Source organism: Opisthorchis viverrini (assembly GCF_000715545.1).
Source record: "Opisthorchis viverrini unplaced genomic scaffold scaffold27810, whole genome shotgun sequence".
NCBI classification, from domain to species: Eukaryota; Metazoa; Platyhelminthes; class Trematoda; order Opisthorchiida; family Opisthorchiidae; genus Opisthorchis; species Opisthorchis viverrini.
The window spans coordinates 1-382 of NW_008770866.1; the positions used below are offsets into that span (position 1 = coordinate 1).

The 382-nt window shown below is 42.9% G+C and overlaps 1 protein-coding gene across 1 annotated transcript; it reads right to left on the reverse strand.

Moving 5' to 3' along the window:
• Positions 1 to 9: 9 nt before the first annotated feature.
• On the reverse strand, positions 10 to 108 carry T265_16346 (hypothetical protein; the record flags this gene model as incomplete). Its single annotated transcript, XM_009179955.1, has 1 exon — positions 10 to 108. A coding segment is annotated over one exon (99 nt), but the record flags the coding sequence as incomplete, so codon positions are not given.
• Positions 109 to 382: the final 274 nt, after the last annotated feature.

Genomic DNA, 382 nt, shown 5'->3' on the forward strand with positions numbered 1-382 from the left:
CACTCACAGTGTATCCAACGCAGCTGACGGTACAATGAAACGGTCGTTTTTACAGGCCCGTCGAACGGCCAAGTAATAAACCTGCAGTAATTGGATCACTTCTTGGGACATTTCTGCAGACGGTACTTCGTTACAGCTCGATAGAATCTAGATGGAGAATAGTCGCGTTTCAATAAAGGCAGATGACTTTCATTTCAGTCTAGAAATGAGTAGCTTGTTTATGTGAAAATGTTTAAATGAGCACAGTTTTGCATGTCATTGGTGTGGCTTCGTCTTCTGAATTACCTCCGAAAAGAATCTCACTTCTAGCTGGAGATATCGAACACGCTTTTGCTTACGTCAGCACACCATGCAGGTACCATTTAGTGGCTATGAACATTCG